Here is an 18093-nt window from a genome sequence, read left to right on the forward strand (position 1 = left end):
TTTAGTGTTATGTTCGTTTGACTGTCTCAAAATGTATGGAACTGTTAAGATTGGCTAGTTTTTAAACGAATTAGAATTGATTTTTAGAAAAACGTTTTCTAGCCTAAAGTTAAACTTGACAGTTCTATGTCCATTACATTCTGACTCAACTAAGCGTCTAGAACATAAAATTTAGTAAGAGTAGTAATGTTAGTATGTTAATTAATGTTAAACTTATAGTAAAACGGTACCAACTAACTACGATAAAAATCCTAGAAGGAACAATAACATCAACCATCACCTAAATGAAAAGTTAGAAACGAAAAATACAGCAAAAAGCCAACGGCACGCGGTGTTCCCAGGCGGTCACCCATCCAAGTACTGACCGCGCCCGACGTTGCTTAACTTCGGTGATCGGACGAGAACCGGTGTATTCAACGTGGTATGGACGTTGGCGTCAATGCAAACGGTTGTAATCATTAGTTCTATAAGAATAATATGTGTGTGTGATGTGTTCTGGTTGTCTATGACAGATTGTCATTCAATAAACAGCGTTCCTGAGAAATGTGTTTGATCTGATTCCTGGTATTATTCCTAGTATTTCCATATCTATCAACTGGCGACGATGAGTATTGGAACCCTACCATGTTTCGACCCGAGAAGTCAAGAGTGGGAAATATTTCGAAACCGGGTAAAACAGTTTCTAAGCCTGAATGACATTAAGGCCGAGGAAAAAAAGCGTGCTGTTTTGATCACTCATTTATCGGATGATGCGTACTTATTATTACGGAATCTAAGTCATCCGAAGGAGGTAGAAACCTCGACTTTTGATGAGTTGGTAGACTTTCTGGACAAGCACCTGACTCCAACGCGGGCGACCTTTGCGGACTTAGGTAACTTTTATAACGCAGGCCAAGGTGAGGAGGAATCTGTCGAGGATTGGGCGGCTCGATTACGAGGCTTAGCCGTGCATTGTGCCTTCGGAGACTGCCTGGATAAGGTATATCGGGACAGATTTGTACTTGGACTCAAATTTGGAGCTGTGCGAGACCGACTGTGCGAGCAAGACGCCAGCAAGCTAACGTTCGCGAAAGCGCTAGAAATAGCGAAACAAACTGTCACCGCGCGAGAGGCGAGGGCCACGGCGCCGAGAGCTTTAGCTGCCGCTGCCATGGAAGAAGAACCGCTGCTGTGGTCCGGTGCAGGTCGAGCCGACGCGGCTCAACGAAGACAGGGTTCGCCGAACCGCTGCGCAGTGTGTGGCATGAAGGGTCATGCAGCTGAGAGGTGCCACTACAAGAATTACCGCTGCCAAAGGTGCAAGACAAAAGGTCATCTCAAGAAAGTATGCGATGCAAAAGAAAACCTATCAAGGCTATCAACACGGAAACGGATTCGAGTTCGGACGAGGCACCTGTGGCAGTAAACTGCCCAGAATGTAAGGAGTGTCAGCTTTTGAATTTGAGGTGTGTAGACAACGAACCTTATATTATAAAAATCTTGGTAAATTATAGCACAGAACTAAAAATGGAAATCGATTCTGGGTCGAGTACCAATGTTATTTCAAAAGAATTATATTTGTCACATTTTGCTCACGAGAAATTATTTAAATGTAACATTCGTATGTGCTTTTACAATGGCCATAAAATTAAGCCTCTGGGGTATTTTATCACCAAGGTAGTGTATAATGATATGACACACGAACTTAAATTTTTTGTCGTAGAGCATGGTGGACCCCCGCTGTTGGGACGAGATTTTATGGCAAAATTCAAATTATGTATAACTTCAATGAATAACAAAATTGACTTGGCATCTGGTAATAATTTAGAAGTTCAAAATTTGGTTGAAAATATAAAGGATTGTTTAGTAAGGAATTAGGGTGCTATACGCGTGCTGACGTTACTTTACAGTTGAAGGAAGGTGCGACGCCCAAGTTTTGCAAAGCGCGTCCATTACCGTTTGCGATCAAGGACAAGGTGGAGGCCGAGCTCGAGAGGTTGGTTGAGGTCGGCATACTGGAGCCCGTGAACCACTCGGATTATGCAACTCCGATTGTTCCGGTGCCCAAGTCAAATGGTAGCATCAGAGTTTGTGCGGATTACTCGGTTACATTAAATAATGATATTTACGTTGATAAATATCCTCTACAAGAATAGAAGAGATTTTTGCTAAGCTGAGCAATGGTCAGCAATACTCCAAGTTAGACTGTAGTCAGGCGTATAATCAGTTGAGGTTGTCAGAGGAATCGCAAAAACTTACTACCATTAATACCACCAAAGGGTTATTCAAATATAAGAGGTTAGTGTTCGGCTTAGCATGCGCCCCGGCGATTTTTCAGCGAACTATTGAAAACCTTTTGGCGGGAATAGATGGAGTAACGGTTTTCCTAGATGACGTTTGCGTGACAGGTCCGACTAAAGCCTTACATTTGGAGCGGTTGGAAAAAGTATTCCAACGATTTCAGGAATCTGGTTTCAGGTTAGAAAAAAGCAAATGTTCTTTTTTCCAGGATAGTGTAACTTATTTGGGACACATTATTAGCAAGGACGGTTTGCAAAAGTCTCCAAAAAAGGTAGAGGCCATTGTCAAAGTACCCGAGCCCAAAAACGTAACCGAATTAAAGCGTTTCTTGGGAATGGCAAATTATTATCGCAATTTTGTCCCAAATGCGTCGTCCATCCTGGCTCCACTCCACGAGCTATTGCGTGAAGGTGCGCGGTGGGAATGGTCGGAGCGGCAGCAGGCGGCTTTCGACGGAATGAAACGCGAGCTCAGCAGCTCGCGCGTGCTCGCGCACTTCGACCCGGCGGCGCAGCTGGTGCTGACCGTGGACGCGGGCCCGGCCGGCCTGGGTGCTGTGCTGGCCACCGTCGACGCCGCCGGTCGAGAGCGTCCGCTGGCATTCGGTTCCAGATCGCTTTTACCGAGTGAACGTAATTATAGCCAACTACAAAAGGAAGCTACGGCTATGTGTTTGGTGTTAAACGCTTCCACCAATATTTGTATGGCCGACGTGAACCTTTACTTTAAAAACCGATCATAAACCGTTGTTGGCAATATTTGGTAAAAAGGGGGTATTTCAGTTACGACTGCATCGCGGTTGGTCAGATATGCAGTTTTCCTTTCTGCATATAATTTTAAAATACAATATACGTCGGGCAAAGAAAATCCGGTCGCAGATTTCTTTTCTAGGAATCCCTTAGAACAGCGTGAGTCGGAACATCATGAAGATGTTGAACGGTGGGCACCGGCTTTAAATTCGCTCCAGTTAGAAGGACTTCCCGTTACATACAGAGATATACGACAAGCGACTGCAAGCGACGTTGTTCTTAGAACCGTAATTAAATATGTCAATCATGGTTGGCCGCGAAAAATTTTATGTAAAAATGTTTTACCTTATTTCCAGTGTAAAACAGACCTGGAGGTAGAAGATGGTTGTCTTCTACGAGGTCACAGGGTCGTGATTCCCACAGTGCACAGGAAGGACATACTGCAGGAGTTACATCGAACTCATCAGGGCATAGTCCGAACAAAGAGTGTTGCACGATCACGGGTGTGGTGGCCGGGCGTCGACCGCGACATCGAGCAGACGGTGGGCGCGTGCCGCGTGTGCGCGACGCTGCGCCCGGCGCCGCCGCGCGCGCCGCCGCAGCCCTGGCCGCGGCCCCCCGCGCCTTGGGTGCGTATACATCTGGACTACATGTCGGTGTCTCAGAATACATACCTTGTGGTGGTCGACGCTTTCAGCAAATGGCTGGAGTGTTTCGATATGTGTTGTGGAACAACGACGAAGCAGCTTATATTAAAGCTCAAATTTTTATTCTCTCGATTCGGCCTTCCCGAAACTATTGTATCCGACAATGATGCAAAAATCGCGTCCAATGAATTTCTCGAGTTTTGCAAAACTAATGGCATCGCGTACCTGACGTCTCCGATCTATCATCCATGCAGTAACGGGCAGGCGGAGAACAGCGTCCGTACGTGTAAGAGAATGTTGAAGGCAATTTTAAGCTCTTATTCTTGTAAATACAAAATTAATGAGAAGCTTCAGGAATATTTATTTGACTACCGTAATACTACTCATTGCGCCACGGGAGCTTCCCCGGCTAAGTTAATGATGGGGCGTGATTTGCGTGGTAGGCTAGACTTGTTAGTGCCGTCGAAGCATGAGGTGCCCAACCTTGTAACTGAAGCGAAAAGGTTTTTCAACATAGGCGAGCTAGTTTGGTGTAGGTGCTATGTGGATAGAAAACCAATTTGGAAAAAGGGGACTATTACTAAAAATATTGGGAATCGGATGTTTTTAATACAATTAGAAGAAGATAATGTTATTTGTAAACGACATATTGACCAGCTGATGCGTTACGTCTCTAACGAAGTTTCTAATGTAAGTGGCACGATGGAGCGTCGCGCGCTCAGGTCACAGGCATCCTCACATTCTGTCTTGTCGACACCTTTTCAACTGGTGGATGAAGAAGGGTTAGGAGATGATTGGCAAGATGCGGTTGAGGGGGTGGAGCAGGTAGAGTCAGTAGAACCAGTAACACAACAGGTAGAGATAGAAGAACAATCGACAGTTGTGCCTGTTGAGGTTCCCTGTGACAGAGTCCTAAGACCAAAAAGAAATGTTAATTATAAAATATGACGGTCCTGCTTTTGATACCTAGCTGTGATTTTATGTTTAATATTAATTAATTGTTTAATTTGTTCTATGTTTTTTTACTGTAGGTTTTCCAACTAAGGGTGAAGGAGCTGATGTGTTCTGGTTGTCTATGACAGATTGTCATTCAATAAACAGCGTTCCTGAGAAATGTGTTTGATCTGATTCCTGGTATTATTCCTAGTATTTCCATATCTATCAGTGTGACGTAACACAAAAATAAACTAACATCGATTTAGTGTTAAGCTATGACTGTCTCAAAATGTATGGAACTGTTAAGATGGAGTTTTATTACGAATAAATTTGGAATTACATTTTAGAAAACCTTATGGCTATGCATAGTTAAGCTTGACAGTTCTATGTTCCATACATTCTGACTCAACTAAGCGTAGAACTAAGATTTAGTTCGAGTTACTATTCTAGCTCTACTGAGTTGTTTAGAGTATGTTATTTTGCTACTTATTCATGATAAATGGCAGTAAAACGGTACCAACTAGCTACAATAAAATGCTAGAAGGAACATCAAGACAAACGAAAAGTTAGTAACAAAAAATAAAGCAAAAAGCCAACGGCACGCGGTGTTCCCAGGCGGTCACCCATCCAAGTACTGACCGCGCCCGACGTTGCTTAACTTCGGTGATCGGACGAGAACCGGTGTTTTCAACGTGGTATGGACGTTGGCGACAATGATAACGAATGTAATCATTAGTTCTATAAGAATCACATGTGTGTGTGTGTGTGTGTGTGTGTGTGTGTGTGTGTGTGTGTGTGTGTGTGTGTGTGTGTGTGTGTGTGTGTGTGTGTGACGTCACACAAAAATAAACTAACATTGATTTAGGGGCCGTTTCAACATCCATTGATTAGTGTTAACCACGTGTTAACTGACGGTTAAATGTGATGCCATCTCTATTTGTTTTGTTCGAATAGACGGAGACGGCATCACATTTAACCGTCAGTTAACACTAATCCATAGATGGTGAAACAGCCCCTTAGTGTTATGCTCAGTTTGACTGTCTCAAAATGTATGGAACTGTTAAGATTGGCTAGTTTTTTAACGAATTATGGTGATTTTCCACTGGCGAGGCGAGACGAGAATTGAGATTTGTATGCATTATCGGGCGCCCGCCGTGAGCCGCCGCGGGCGATGCCATACAAATTTCAATTCTCGTCTCGCCTCACCGGTGTAAAACCACCATTAGAATTATTTTTTAGAAAACGTTGCCTAGCCTAGTTAAGCTTGACAGTTCTATGTTCCATAAATTCTGACTCAACTAAGCGTAGAACTATAATTTAGTATGTATATGTTAATTAATGGGGTAACTTGTAGTAAAACGGTACCAACTAACTACGATAAAATCCCAGAAGGAACATAATAACATCAACCATCACCTAAATGAAAAGTTAGAAACGAAAAATACAGCAAAAAGCCTTTAGAAGGTCGAAACGAAATTGGTGAGAGAAAATATTTTATTTACAATATGTCGAGTATTGACGGTTGAATTCAAACAGAAGACAAAAGTAGGTATGGCAGATCTCTTGTGCGGCTGCGCGAAATATATTTTCATATTCTGGCGTCAGGTGGCGCGGCTGTAGTGTTTCTACATCTCTCCCCCCCAGAGACCGGCTACGGGCGATAATATTGAGGAAATTTAACTTGTCTGCCCGATCTAGTAAGCTTTACTTGCTTCTCTATATCTTTGTTCGGCTCTGTTTGTTTGTCGACATTTTTGAAACGTTTTATTTGACTCACGATTTGTGTTCGGACCTTGATTTTACTTCCAAGAAAGGCTGCGTCTTTTTCCAATCTAGGGCGTCACCAGTTTAGAAGGTCGAAACGAAATTGGTGAGAGAAAATATTTTATTTACAATATGTCGAGTATTGACGGTTGAATTCAAACAGAAGACAAAAGTAGGTATGGCAGATCTCTTGTGCGGCTGCGCGAAATATATTTTCATATTCTGGCGTCAGGTGGCGCGGCTGTAGTGTTTCTACAAGCCAACGGCACGCGGTGTTCCCAGGCGGTCACCCATCCAAGTACTGACCGCGCCCGACGTTGCTTAACTTCGGTGATCGGACGAGAACCGGTGTTTTCAACGTGGTATGGACGTTGGCGACAATGTAAACGAATGTAAGCATTAATTCTATTCTATAAGAATAATGTGTGTGTGACGTCACACAAAAAGAAACTAACATCGATTTAGTGTTAAGCTCAGTTTGACTGTCTCAAAATGTATGGTTAAGCATGGGATCAGTTTTATTACGAATAAATTTAGAATTCGTTTTTAGAAAACCATAGGCTATATGTATGCCTAGTTAAGCTTGTCAGGTCTATGTCCCATGCATTCTGACTCAATTAAGCGTAGGCCTAAAATTCAGTTAGAATAGTAGTTGTGTAGAGTATGATAAGTTAATTAATGATAACTGGCAGTAAAATAGTACCAACCAACTACAATAAAATCCTAGAAGGAACAACAAGGGGGGCACCAAAATTTGCATACTCTTCGCTAGTCATACCGTAATTTTTGTCCGAATCATCGTTTGTCATAATTTTTTTCCCACTGAAACTTTATTTTTTTTCTGAAATATACGGTTATGTTAGGTCTATTTTATAAAAATTCTGAACAATTATTGGATTCAGAGGAAAAAGAGTATGACAAACGATCATTCTGACAAACATTACATTCGACTTTCAATAAATATGCGCGCCGATATGGACCCAACATCAAGACATAAATGAAAAGTTAGTAACAAAAAATAAAGCAAAAAGCCAACGGCACGCGGTGTTCCCAGGCGGTCACCCATCCAAGTACTGACCGCGCCCGACGTTGCTTAACTTCGGTGATCGGACGAGAACCGGTGTTTTCAACGTGGTATGGACGTTGGCGACCATTTAAATGAATCTAATCATTAGTTCTAGGCATAAGAATAATATGTGTGTGACGTCACACAAAAATAAACGAACATTGATTTAGTGTTAAGCTCAGTTTAACTGTCCCAAAATGTATGGAACTGTCAAGATGAATCAGTTTTAACGACTAAATCCGGAATTACTTTTTAGAAAACCTTATGACTATGCCTGGTTAAGCTTGACAGTTCTATGTCCTATACATTCTGACTCAACTAAGCGTAGAACTAAAATTTAGATCAAGTTACTGTTACTACTCTAGCTCTACTGAGCTGTTTAGAATATGTTATTTATTAATGATAATTGGCAGTAAAACGGTACCAACTAGGTACAATAAAATGCTAGAAGGAACATCAAGACAAATGAAAAGTTAGTAACAAAAAATAAAGCAAAAAGCCAACGGCACGCGGTGGGCTCAGGCCTGAAATATCCGTTTTCCTAAAATGTATTTTTCGCAAAATGTCTGCTTTTCAGAATGTCAACACGTCTTTTGCATAATGTCAGCTTCTCAAAATATCAGCTATTTAAAATTGCCTGTCTTCAAGAATGACAGTTTTTGTATAATGTTCGCTTTTCAGAAAGTGCTTATTCTCAAAATGTCTGCAACCTCAAAATATCCGCCTTCTTATAACGTTGGCATACCAGAAAAGTGTTATTCCCAAAATGTCTCCAATCATGGTCTTCAAATTTCATCTAAATCGGTTCAGCGGTATTTTATATTAGGTATAGATATTTATGTTATCAAAGAGTAAGTATGCAAGCAATTAAACCTTTTACATTAAGAACATTGATTTGAAAATAAAGCAGACATTATGGGAAAACAAACATAACAAGTCTATAGCCTATTTAAAAAAGTGAACATAACGGGAAAGCATAAATTATGGTAATGCTAATATTATAGGAATGTCAACATTATGAATAGACGACTTCCTGAGATTGTACACATTTTTAATAGCAGACATTTCGAGAAAGCTGACGAAAATAGAAGTGCTAACATTGTGAAAACGCAGACGTTTTGAGAATTGTACATTTTAGGAAAACAGACATTTCAGGCCTGAGCCACGCGGTGTTCCCAGGCGGTCACCCATACAAGTACTGACCGCGCCCGACGTTGCTTAACTTCGGTGATCGGACGAGAACCGGTGTTTTCAACGTGGTATGGACGTTGGCGATAGTAACAGTGAAAACTAGGGTTTATGTTTACATTTCCAGAATGACGTCACTGTTATCAAATAAGGTTGTTATGAAGCTAAAGTAGTTAAAATGAAATGAGGGCGCCACTTTCTGTTACGAAGAGATCATACGGTTAAAGGGTTAAAGTAACAAAATATGTACAGTCAAGTGTAAAAATATGAATTTATTCAAAGTTTCGAAAATAAGTACCACAGACTTATTCTGACGCAATAAGGCCGTAATAACATATTTTTGAGTGGTTCGAATAGATACTTATTTTTGCACTTGACTGTACACAGACAAAAACACAACCTTAAAATTAAATCAATAAAGTCATGTTTTGTATTCACATTTTTATAACTTTTAACATTCTATTCTACTGGATATATGGCCAAAAGCCTTTTTAATTTAATTAATATTTCAAGTTTGCATGTAATTCGGTCTCGACTCAATCATCTCATCCATCACCATTACCTACTTCTCAATCGTAACTACTTGACCCTGGAACCCTGGATTTCGTCTACTTTTTTTTTGAGTACTAGGTCCTTGCTTTTATTTACTAGACTAGTTAGCTTTTGCGCTGTTCCTTCGGGAACTGTGCATTTTCCGAGATAAAAAGTAGCCTATGTCGCTCTGGCCCATAAACAATCTCTATGCCAAAAATCACGTCAATTCGTCGCTCTGTTTCGACGCGAAAGACGGAGAAACATACAAACGCACACACTTTCGCATTTATAGTATTAGTATGGATTTGTTTTTAAATTTTATATGAGGTGAACCTCGTCTTTTAACAGTCCACTGGCTTCGTGGAGCTATTAAGGAACCATTTCACAGTAAACCTCATAGTGACATCACATTAATTAACAAGGTAAATCGTAATGACTTTCTCTTTGAAAATGTTCCATGGTGGTTCATGAATTACCGTATACCGTATTACGTACCGTAGTAACGCAGCGGCCACTCGTGCGGTGCGTGCGAGCGAGACAACAGGCAGGAGGGCGTCTCTCCCGGAGTGAGGACCCGGGCAGGCCACCACGCGCAAGTCCCAAGCTTGTGCCACACCACATCGTCGTAGCTAAAAAAAAAAAAATATTAATTTATGGTATTTTTGTTGGAACTTTATAGCTACATCAACAAGATGCTGATCCTGTGAAAATTTGAACACTGTAGCTCCAACTGCTTGTCTGTAAGGACAAGGGACAGACAGACGGACATGTGAGTGAGAGCTACAAGGCTCCATTTGGATCATTTGGGTACGAAGCCTCAAAAATATGAACTAAATGTGAACAAAACAACGTCAATTGGTGTCTTAAATATTGAAATCCCCCCATTAAACTATCTAAACATTTACATTTCTATATTGAAATACACTAGTCTAGTTTATATAGATAAGTTAAATGTATAAAAATCTTGAATATACCTACCAAATCTGGCAGCTGAAGTTTGTTTGTTAGTTAAATATCTATCCAAAGCAAGTATAGATCTGTACCTACATAATGTGCACAATCTCTAACGATAATTCACATAGAAAGGGGTTCGGTAGTTATACATTATAAAATCTGTCTAAAATGTCATACCCAACTTTCGGCCCCCACATGCAGCTGGGGCATAGCTCCATATTTTCCTTGTCTTTATGCACGGAGCAGATAGTTCGTGTGCTTGACAGTATTTTAGAGATGAGGGTGACTGGCTTCTGCACCTGCGTCGGTGGCTGCTTACGGTCTAAACAAGGGGTAAGTAATACGAGGTCTAAGAACTTATGAAATAACATTCATAACTAGAGACCGGATTTAAAGTAGCGATTACAAGTTTAATATGGATAAGACTATAGTACATGTTAGTAAGTATTTATTTTTATCAAAAAGGTGCGTAATAAAAAGGACCTATTATGTTTGAGCTGTATAAAACTCTTTTAATTTGAATAAAATATTATTCTTTACATATTGTTCAGGGATGGGGAAACTTTTTCCTTCGCGTGCGTTTTTTTTTTTTTTTTTTTCTGCCAACAAACTGTCATGCAGTTTGGCAGATAATTTCTTTAAACAATGTTATGTTATTTGAGAAAATAATAAAAAAAAAATATACTAACGAAATATATGGTGATATGTACCTATTTTCTGAAACACTAATTTATTGTGCAATATTTTCTATTTTCGCTCATCCCGCCCGCGCTCGCGAAACAATGCGTGATTGTCGTATGCAAGCTGGCCATTGCCAATGAGAATGAAATTTCTAACAATACGAAATCTTCTCTTGATTTTTGTTTGATGGTCGGGTCAAAATTCTTTTCATTGTCTTACTTTTGTCCCCGAAAAAATGGCACAGTTTTTTTTTATGGAACCTAGTGGCATTTTTAATTTTTCTCTAGTTAAATATTAGTTAACCCGAAAAAAATTTGACGGTTCATGTGCCGAACACCCTGTATTTTCTTCAAAAGCTTCAAAATGTCATTTCATGTACGAATTCCGAAACATAGTGGTACAAGTCTAGATTTCAACCCACTATCTTCTGCATGGAGACTATAGGACAAAACACTATGCTACCATGATTGACCCCAACATTAACAGGCACGAATAATCATAAAAACGAAAAATGACTAACGTATAATTTTTATCAGCCATTCCCTCCGGCAGGCGAGATGGAAGGCCGATGGACAATTCGGGCAAAGCCGCAACTTCTCACCCTTCCCACACACAAGGCACCACGATATGTGTATAGTCGCAGGAGTTCTCACTAAGGATGAGCTCTGAAAAAAAATAATCATAATCACAGTCGTATATAAACACATGCCCAGCGCCGACTCTAGTCCTTGATCAAGGTAGAGCGAGATTGTCTACACCGCTTCCGTGCCTCTCAAAAGGCGCCATCATGAAAGAGCGGATGATGGATGCAATATGGTGACTAAAGCATAAGATGGATAAGACTTTTATTAAACTTCGATTAATATTTATAATTAAGATTGTTTTTTTGGAATCTTTTTGTATTTTTTATTTCAATTCCAATTTTTTTTTGTTACTTTTACGGTCATCCCGTAAAACCTATATCGAAAATACAAACTGAAATATAGATGCACAGAAAAACCAAAAAAATAAGACCAGCGCTAGCGCTGGGAATCGAACCCAGGTCCTCGGCATTCCGTGCCATGTGCTATACCGCTACACCACCGCTGGACAACGATACAGACACGAGTTTCTCCTATGCACCTCATATCTCAGCTTGTGTTGTTTCTTATTTAGCCACTTAAGCAGCGACACTAATATTTATAGAAAAATGTATAGAAATTCGAGTAATGGTGATAATGTTCCTAATAATGGTGAAGTATTACTTTACGAATACGCACCTCTTACATCTGTAAGTAGATGTAAAGAGGTAATTTTCCCTACACAAGTGGATAGTGAACTATAAAAGGAATGCACTGAAAATATGTAATATAGAAAAAAAAATACGATTATTTACTACAAAAATAAACTATTTTTCAATTATGTTCTCCTTTTTAAACCAATTGTAGTCATATCCATCGTATATCGTTCGACATGATTTTGACGTAAATTGCATCCGTCATCCGCCCACTGCCACTGGCCATCATAATTTAATTTTGCATTGGAAACTGGAAAATGGCGCCAATTGCCATCTGGCGGCGCCTAGAGCAACCGCTCCTCTAGCTGCTGCTTATACATACTGTGCAGGGTCAGATTTATGCGCATTGATCTAATTCCTAAGTATTCTTTGTAATATCTAGGTTAAGTTTGTAGCAATAAAGATGTTTATTATTATTATTATTTAGGGGAGAACAGCTGGGGCTACAGCCCAGGGCCTCCACAATGGAGGCACTTCAACAATTATTCCATAAATATAGGTTCAGAAAATATTAAGTATTTTCAAACAGTCTTTTACCCTTAGGAGTTTAGCTTCGCTTCTTCATTGTCTCAAGGACTTTCTAACGGATTACGTCTAAAATCCGGCCCCAACACAGTGTAAAAATTAAGCCAGAATATCAGATAGCAGATGGTTGGGTTAAATCTACTGAAAATCCCTGTAAATAAATTGTTTGTTTGTTTGTTTGTTTATACTCTTTATTGTACAAAAAGGAAAAACAAAAAGGTTACATAAATAAAAGTTGTGTTAAGTACAAAGGCGGACTTATCCCTGCAGGGATCTCTGCCAGTCAACCTTTGAGTGGTAGAGGAGAATCCAAAAAACAAGGATCGACAAATAGAGCAAAACATTTGAATAAATATAAATGCATATATAAACCTCAAATACCTAACTATATACAGTCAAGGGCAAAGATATCGACACGGCCAAAGTTGCAAAAATATGTATACACGGCCTTAATGTTAAGTGCATAAAGTCGTGTGTACATATTTTTGCAACTTTGGCCGTGTCGATATCTTTGCCCTTGACTGTACAATAAATATATAACATATATATAAAACATTAATATATATAACACACATTAATAGTTTACAGATTAATAAAAAAACCACCCACTTCATCGTCAAAAACAAGTCTTTAAAAACGAACTTATCAATCTCTTAACGGGCCGGCTACGCACCTGTGATACATCTCGTGTTGCAGGTGTTCATGGGCGGCGTTGATTGTGTCCCATCAGGTGACCAGTACGCACCTTTGCCACCTCTTATATATGTATAAAAAAAAACTTCTTTTGTTTTTGGTAACCAGTCACTAGGTTACAAATGTTACAAACCGCTTCTGCCTCCTCAAAAATTCCTATGAAAAACATTCATACTATACCTAAGTAGCGCCATCCACGAAGACGCGTGATTTTGCCAAAATTAGACATTAATGTCATTGTAATAAGAATCACGACACGCGTCATCGTGAATGACTCTACCTATACAGGGGCAGCCTTATGGCCGCCATTAAGAGGAATAAATAAATAATTCAGTGCATCTAACTCAAACCCAACCAAGCTGAAATATTTGGGGTTAATTTAAAACACCATATATTATTGTAGGATGCTCAGTAATTAATTAATTACTTACAGCAGTATCCTCCTTATCATCCTTAGCACCCATCTGTTTATAAACGAAGTTGTACCTCCAACACTGGTGAAGATAATTCTCAATCTCCTTCTCCGTCACAATATTACTTATGATCAGCTCATATTTATCTTCAGTACTGGCATCTATGTTAATTAAATAGTCCAATCTATCGTCATTGACTTCTAGTTTAGAGTAGAAACTGTCAAAAAGCATTTCTTTTCCCCTTCGAACAAATTCTTTAAAAGCATTCTCATATTTGCCTTGCTTAAGAGGTGTGTGCCGGAAGTCATAAGTTGCATTGAGGTCTGGTTCTTTGTATTTCGACGGCAGCACGTCAAATGGGAGGGTGTGATCTTCCTTTATTTTTCGCTGTGGATTACAGTAGTTATTTAAGAGTTAAGTAGTATTAATCACAATGACTATTTTTTTAATGTTGGTGATGTGTTTGAATTGGTAAACAAACTAGAGGAAGGCAACACAAGAGGTGGAAGGATGATCTACCTAAGGGTGTCACCTAACTATATTTTTTTATTTTGTTTTCTTTATTTTATTATGTGTTTAATAGGACAATATGTTCTCATTTGGTATTTTACCTAGTAATAAGTTTTGTGACAGTGGCAATTCATATATAAACACCATATTAGAATGTTCTACATACCTACATTTTTATTTGTTTTTTTTTTTAATACAACATTGGTGATACTGCAATACCGCATAATTAGCTTTTTCCATAAGGTATAATTTCCACTGCACTAACAGTACTAACATTGTACTGTTCTGACAGTGAAAATTAGACCTTATGGAAATCACTGAAAGCTTTTTTTGGCAACTATATTTTTGTTGACTGTACTTGCATAATCTTATTAATTATCTCTATCTCTACTAAATATAAACAATATTCCGATTACTAGAAGTAGATAAAATTAGACTTTCTAGATTTGAAATGAGACAAGTTCTCTTTATACAGAATACAAACAGTGCAAATAAATAAAAGCTAATAAAAGTCATGAGTATTATTTTATATTTTTTGTTGCCTTTAAACAGCTAAGTTATATAGAACATTAAGTATCACAGCATACCAAGTACCTACCAAAAGAATGGTTGGACCAAAAAACTTCTCAGCCACAGTAGAACTTTTTCACACCATGTATATTTTAATCTACACCCATTTTACCTATAAAATTAATTTCAAACCTTCTTAGGTGGCCCTGCACCAGCCTTTGGTGGTGACACCTTGGTCACTCTGTCTTGCCCGTAGAATGGTCGGCCTCGCTCAGCAAGGTGAAGGCTTGTGTATGGGATCCACAACTGCTGCTTGGTCCTCATTGTCTCCACATAATAGCAGAGCTGCTTGGTTGCCTTCATGCTGCCATCTTCATTGCAGGTTATGCCGAGAACTATAGACAAGTCATAATTAGAATAATAGGTAGTTAAAGGCAAGATCGGCTGAAGTGTCTTAAAGTACTCCAAACCACAATTGCTTCTACCACTTGTTATTATGGTATACAAGGGTGGACAACCGAGCCTGAGGCCCAGGGGGGGGGGGGGTCACGACTCCCATGACCACCACTTGGATCCGCCCATGATGGTTTATGATATGAGGGTACAAAGAGATGGCGAATGTGATTGCAAACATTCCGGTTCAGTCAGAGTCAGTTCAGTCCGTCCGAATACATTATACCTACGGCTCGAAATAGCGCGTCAGTCTCTCTCTAGCAACAGGGCGCCACATGCGCTCCTTTACGTGAACTAAGTAAAAATCCGAGATTTAACAAAGATTGGTTCTGCTAGAAGTGCATGATTTGAAGACAAAAGTAATACCTAGATTTTATGACCGAAATATTTGTAAGTATAGGTACCTATTTTCATGACAACAAGGTGATTCTAGACTACATCGAAACTCTTAAATGAATAACCGTAGTGCACTAAAAAAGTTTTAAAAACACAGTAATAGGATTAGCATTGAATTGGAAATAACCTTTTACATCGTGAAACAATCCATGTTCATCCTTCACCACTTTAACTTTGGCGTAAACTTTCTTGCATATTCTGGCCAGCGCTACATCCCCTAGCTTCCAAATGTAAATAGCACTCATTGTAGACAATTATATAACTTATTTCTTGGTAGTTTATGTGACAAAGAAATATTTTTAACAAAATACACATAGCTAACAAAACTATCAAAAATCAAATAGGTATATTATTACATACATATAGGCATAAAAGTAAACATTTACCTTGGAATATGACGTTACTCATTCAAATTGTATAAGATAAATGTCTAAAATAATTTATAGATGATCTTATGATCAATCAGGCGTAGCAATTTCGTTAAAAATGTTTAAAAGATAGAAAGAAAAACAGGAAGGGAAATGTTGTAGCGGGAAATTTGAAACCAACTCTAAATAAATACAATTCATTCACCACAGATTGATTAAATATTAGTATAATATAGAAATACAAAAATACCAACATAATGAATTGGTATAAGTTACGGTGTTGCCAGACGTCGAAAAGAGCGCCTTACACTGCCATCTAGTGACGAGTAGCTGCATTATTTCTTCGCCACAGCTTGAGAAAGTATCGCATAGATGTCAGTAGTAGTTCTTAAAATCATAAGCTACGAACATTTTTGTTTCACATGCTGAAAACAGCATTTAATTTTGAATGTATAAATACTACGTATTATAATAATATCCATGGATTTATTTTTCGGTGACACTGAATAAGATTCATAATAACTTATTTACCTGCAAGTTGTTGGTTAGGTTTATTGATCTTGCTTTGCCGACGTGACGTCAACTTGCTCGCTAGCGCCTCTATCGATTTTCTCGCATACTAAAAATAGTGTTTGTACAGCATCAGCACAAGGAAATAGATCAGTGATGTTCAATTTATTCTATACTTACTCAGTTTGTAGAGAGAGAGATTGTACTTTAAAATGTGTAATATTTTGACGTTTATTTAGGTAAATAAATACCTACTTAACTAAAGGTCTCGACATATGTTGTTACATACCTACATCCCCTTAATTTTATATATAATATATCTTAGTAATTGTCTAAATCCATCCAGCGGTTTGAGAGATATGCGGTAATAAAGAATACTAATGTACCTACTTACATACAAGATACGAGCGAAAAACATATACCTCTCCTTGCAGTCGGGTAAAAAAAGTACTTAAACGTACTCTACCCACAATAGAATACTTATTATAATATTTTACCATTGAAATTGTATTTCATTATGATATGGACCTCTGTAAGGTGACAACAGAATTAATTAAATACCTAAGTAATTTTACTTCGTATTGTATGTTGAAGTGATTACTTTAGTCGATTATGTATTATGAATTTCAGACAAGAATCTTGTGGCGGATTCTTTCTGGGTCATGTACTTACCTAGCTACTCATAAAATTGCTCTTGCGGCCAGAGGGCCTACTCTGTCCCTCTCGCTCTCGTAAATTTAAATACCTAGTATAAGTGTCAGAGGGACCGAACGACACGAACTTCGATTTTCGAATTTCGTAGTAGCCCTGCTGCGTAGGTGGTAGGTAAATAAGCGTTTTTATTTTGATTTCGACATTCGATTTGAAGGTATTCTAAAGTACGGTCAGTCATCACAAACATCAGAGCTATTTCATCATCTTGGCCTATATGGATACCTAACACGTCTCACTGCTGGGCACAGACCTTGTCTCAGAACGAGGGCTTGAGCTGTAGCTCTCACAGAAGCCCAGTGTGATTTTTGAACTTCACACATACCTATATTGATTTTTTTCGCATGCGTATGCAGGTCTCGAAAATACAAATTTCCTTTGCACCACATAATATCTCAGCATGTTTGTTTCTTATTTAGTCACTTAAGCAGCGACACTAGCGACATCTAAGTTATAGCCCTTATCGAGAAACTTTCAACACTCCATTGGAACCAACCGCTCACCCGGACAAGAGATACTGGTTTGAAATCAAATAAATAATCAAATTAATTTGGAGTTGAAATAAAAAATACAAAGACTCCATAGTCTTTGTATTTTTTATTTCAACTCCAAATTTTCTTACTTTTACGGTCATTGAGCAACGCGGGTTTATTTATAATTAGAATAATTTTGTGAATATTTTGCAATATCTGTATGGCAAAATATGCGTTCCGGAGCAATGAATGTCTGTGTTTTGAGACAGTTTTGTATTCTGGCAACCTTACGGGGACTATGCAACACTGTAGCATGCTCGATATTTTTATGGTACGATTTTAAGGTGTATTAAATATGATTTTAATCTAAACTTTGTTTTCACGACCGTAATAACAGACTTTGAAAGCCATACTTAAAAACCTCACGCAACAGTGCGCCATCTAGTGTAACAAAAA

At 38.8% G+C, this 18093-nt stretch overlaps 1 protein-coding gene and 5 non-coding genes across 6 annotated transcripts; all 6 read right to left on the reverse strand.

The window, feature by feature from the left end:
- Nucleotides 1–316: 316 nt before the first annotated feature.
- LOC141442028 (5S ribosomal RNA) lies at nt 317–435 on the reverse strand. The gene has a single exon (XR_012452873.1). It is a non-coding gene; the product is annotated as a 5S ribosomal RNA (ribosomal RNA).
- A 4767-nt stretch (nt 436–5202) lies between these two features.
- On the reverse strand, nt 5203–5321 carry LOC141442033 (5S ribosomal RNA). The gene has a single exon (XR_012452878.1). It is a non-coding gene; the product is annotated as a 5S ribosomal RNA (ribosomal RNA).
- Nucleotides 5322–6633: 1312 nt separating this feature from the next.
- Nucleotides 6634–6752, reverse strand: LOC141442034 (5S ribosomal RNA). The gene has a single exon (XR_012452879.1). It is a non-coding gene; the product is annotated as a 5S ribosomal RNA (ribosomal RNA).
- A 653-nt stretch (nt 6753–7405) lies between these two features.
- On the reverse strand, nt 7406–7524 carry LOC141442024 (5S ribosomal RNA). The gene has a single exon (XR_012452869.1). It is a non-coding gene; the product is annotated as a 5S ribosomal RNA (ribosomal RNA).
- Nucleotides 7525–8596: 1072 nt separating this feature from the next.
- LOC141442030 (5S ribosomal RNA) lies at nt 8597–8715 on the reverse strand. Its single transcript, XR_012452875.1, has one exon. It is a non-coding gene; the product is annotated as a 5S ribosomal RNA (ribosomal RNA).
- A 936-nt stretch (nt 8716–9651) lies between these two features.
- On the reverse strand, nt 9652–15871 carry LOC141441914 (uncharacterized). Its single transcript, XM_074106805.1, has 6 exons — nt 15703–15871; nt 14919–15121; nt 13725–14093; nt 11320–11464; nt 10296–10440; nt 9652–9793 (listed from the first exon to the last, which is right to left on the reverse strand). Exons 1-6 carry the CDS (start codon nt 15818–15820, stop codon nt 9652–9654), a joined length of 1122 nt encoding a protein of 373 aa, XP_073962906.1. The 5' UTR covers nt 15821–15871.
- Between the last annotated feature and the right edge of the window lie 2222 nt (nt 15872–18093).

Source organism: Choristoneura fumiferana, chromosome 24 (genome assembly GCF_025370935.1).
Source record: "Choristoneura fumiferana chromosome 24, NRCan_CFum_1, whole genome shotgun sequence".
Taxonomy (NCBI): Eukaryota; Metazoa; Arthropoda; class Insecta; order Lepidoptera; family Tortricidae; genus Choristoneura; species Choristoneura fumiferana.

Coding starts and splice junctions, on each gene's coding strand:
- LOC141441914 (XM_074106805.1), bottom strand. CDS start 15,820: ATGAGTGCTATTTACATTTGGAAGCTAGGGGATGTAGCGCTGGCCAGA. Junction 14,094..14,918: donor GTGCAGGGCCACCTAAGAAG/GTTTGAAATTAA, acceptor TGTAATCCACAG/CGAAAAATAAAGGAAGATCA. Junction 10,441..11,319: donor ATGGCTGATAAAAATTATAC/GTTAGTCATTTT, acceptor CCCCTTGTTTAG/ACCGTAAGCAGCCACCGACG.